We start from the raw sequence: 3,359 nt of genomic DNA on the forward strand, positions 1-3,359 counted from the left end.
GAAGAATTTGACTGAAGAGTTTCTCAAATTCCTCACCTCAAATTCTTCACTTAACTTATTCTTCACCCGCATGTCTTGATCACACTACTTGTGTAATTCGAACGTTTCACTTCACTGTGATGACTATGCTTTCGTTGTTTTGCACATCTGTTTGAATACTAAGTCCACTCACTCACCTCGTAACTGGGGACTTTTCTCACAATGAATTTACTGAGTGATGAATTTATAAAAATAACCTATTCACCCCTCCTCTAGGCGATAACGCACTTTCAGAGACTCCACCCATAGGCATTATCGGACATCCGCAACCAGCATCAACATGCCTGCTTGCCTAGCTATCCACCTTGGAGCCGTTTGTACCTAGGTACACTTCGCCCCCCTGTCGACGTCCTCCATGGCGGACACCACGCGCGACAGATGTCCAATCAAATGCCATTGAGCTTATTTTTAAACTCTATATCATTTGTAGAGCATGAAGGATGATGAGCTAATCGACCATGGAGGATGAATTGTTGCGCGGTACGTGGTTGGTCGTATCCGTGAATTTCATAGGCATGAGAAAAAGGGAGACCTTCTGACAGCAAGTGTACAAAACTTTAATGAATGAAAGCACATTGCGCCCTCCGACATGTATATCACTCAACTAGATAACGTGATGTCGTTGTCGTATCGCTGGTACGCTATCCACACCAGCGTCACCAAGTATTGCAACGTGGTTCGTCACCTATAGGTAAGGTGACCATTGCATGCGACAGAGAACAAGATCGTAAGTTTTGCTTCTTCTTGCTCAACTTATTGATTGATTCATTCATTCAATGTTACTCTATACATTATATTTAGCTCGCACGTACTGCCGTGGTGTACCACATGACATGAAAACAATCATTTACGTGCACGCATTGTTGGATGAATCTCAAAGGTGAGTATATGTGGAATGACATGACCCGTTGATGAAAAACCTGTTGGACATCTGGGATCTAGTGGAATTTGAGACATTGTTGTACTACATGTATGAATGATTTTTATTATTTTCCATTCGGATTTTAATGAATATCGACCGTTTTGCATGAATTTCATTTGACTTATTTAAATACGGATTAAAATGTATGCAACTATGGCTGGATAACATCCTTCCGCATTCGTCTTCGCGGACTGATTTATGTGTCCGTGAAGAGATGCAGATTTTGTTTTACGGGTAGCCATTGAAGATGCCGTACCACTCACATGCTTTTCCCTGTCCATGACTGGATACCGATAAGAGTGACGCGGTCTCTTTTGCCCGTCATTGGCACAGGTGTGGATATAGCCATTTTTTAGCAGCGAAGCTAGTAAAGCAGAATCAGATTTACGCGTGTAACAACTCCATGGTGGAACTATATCGACAGTTTGACTCAATAGCCACGCCGATGCAAGAGATAGTGCAAATGGGACATTATATTTCTTGATATAAAGTTACAAGTTCCAAAGACATGAGTTTATGTCCTTTGCTTATTTCTGTGTGTACTCCACTTGGCAACCATGCAATGCACGGCCAGTACAACACTCACCATATGCATGCAAGAAGCGTTTTATTTCTTGCACACAACACCTTTGCCGTCCATGCCACTGGCGCAGGTGACACCAGCGAGCTCAGATAGCACCGCGACATCGTCGTTTCCACGGCTGACCCCATAGCGCGCCACGCTGCAGTCTGGGGCGAACAGGCTGGAGGTGGTGAAGGTGGCATCTCCACCCATGGTGGGCATGGAGGCCCTCACGTCGAAATGGTTGACGTAGTCGGAGCGGTACGTCTGTCCGACCACACCGTGGACGTCGTCGGTGAGCGCGTCGAACTTGAACGCCAGCTCGAGGTGTGCTAGGCAGTCATCGTCGGTAACGCCGTAGCGGTGCACCCTCGATTCCTCCTCGGTGATGGGCACGACGTTGGCCCTGATGCTGAACTTTCCGTCAACGGCGACCAGCACGCCGTTGGCCGCCTTGGTGCGGGTGACGGACAGCTCAGGTACGCGGCTGGACGTCCACTTGGCGCCATCGACGAGGTCGGCGGGAAGGTAGATTGGCTCACCGTCCAAGGTGATGTCTAGGTGCTCCACGGCGTCGTCCCAGGTGCCGGTCTTCCTGGCGCCGAGGTAGAGGCGGTGGCCATCGAAGAGGACGGCGATGGCCTGGATCCAGGTGAAGTCCCGGGACATGCCGCTGTGGCCGCTCTTGCCGATGAAATGCGCGTTGATGTGAAGGTCACGGTCGGAGACGACGCAGAAGTCGGCATCCCTGCGTCCGTGGAAATAGAAGGCGTTGCCATCACCACCAATGAACCGCGGGTCGCCGCACGCCCCTGGGGTGTTGCACACTGCACCAGGGCACGAACCATAACCATTAACCAACAAAATCAACGTTATTACAATGTAGAGTAAGTACCTCCATTGTTAAGGCATCGATCGAGTGCTTACCGCAGACGGGTTTGCATGTGTTGCAGTCTGGGTAGCAGGACTGGGGGCAGTTGGCGGGGCAGTCCATGTTCCGGTTGAAGCAATAGGGATTCTCCTTGCGGTTCTGAGTGCACTTGACCGTCGCCGGCTTCGGCTTCGGCTTCGGGCCCTGGGCTTTGGGTGGCCGTGCCGAGGATTGCGCGGTGGTGGCCCCCGCGGCGGCGAGAAGGATGACAGCCGCCAAAGCCAGCACGACTCGCAGACGCCTCGCCATTGCGATCGCCCTCACGCTCTCAGTAGTTACTATGGTGTTTTCTTTTGTTGCTAATGACTGGTGGAGAAGGATGGGTGCGTTTGTATGCATGGCTCCAAGGCAATTTATAGGCGTTGCATCGAGTTAGCTTGCTTTCGTACATGCATGGAGATTGTCAACGCCGCGCCGGTATGCCTTCACCGGCCGGAAACGTGCATGCCGCTGGCTTGAAGCGAAAGCCGTACTTTGCGTGCATAGATGCGTCCGTAGATGGAGCTTTATGATACCTGCTAGCTACGCAGCTCCGGGCCATACATGCATGTATGTAAGTATGCAGATGGAATACTAGCGTACGTCCCAGGTTTTCGCGGCAAGATTGCCAGGATGCAGCTTAATCTTCAAGGAAAGAGGCTAATGCATGCATGTGCTTAACAGCCTGCTAAAGGAAGCGATCCGAGAGAGAGTTTCCCTGTCCTGGAGTACAATATATATCTCGTACATACCCGTTAATTTACTCTCGTCTTGTCCTATTCATTTTGTGGCATCATCCTAGGATCAAGCAGTGGAGAGCTAGCAAAATTGTCAAAGCATGGGCACACCGTAGGTTAAAATAGTTCACTTCAAGCTAGTATCAAGAATCACAAGTATCAAATGTTTAGGTAAACTTAAGGAGAACT

At 49.6% G+C, this 3,359-nt stretch overlaps 1 protein-coding gene across 1 annotated transcript; it reads right to left on the reverse strand.

Annotated features, from left to right (window-relative positions):
* Positions 1–1,416: 1,416 nt before the first annotated feature.
* LOC123430753 lies at positions 1,417–2,773 on the reverse strand. The gene is made up of 2 exons (XM_045114594.1): positions 2,451–2,773; positions 1,417–2,350 (listed from the first exon to the last, which is right to left on the reverse strand). The coding sequence occupies exons 1-2, from the start codon at positions 2,701–2,703 to the stop codon at positions 1,569–1,571; spliced, it is 1,035 nt and encodes a 344-aa protein (XP_044970529.1). The 5' UTR covers positions 2,704–2,773; the 3' UTR covers positions 1,417–1,568.
* Between the last annotated feature and the right edge of the window lie 586 nt (positions 2,774–3,359).

Source organism: Hordeum vulgare, chromosome 2H (assembly GCF_904849725.1).
Source record: "Hordeum vulgare subsp. vulgare chromosome 2H, MorexV3_pseudomolecules_assembly, whole genome shotgun sequence".
Classification (NCBI taxonomy): domain Eukaryota; kingdom Viridiplantae; phylum Streptophyta; class Magnoliopsida; order Poales; family Poaceae; genus Hordeum; species Hordeum vulgare.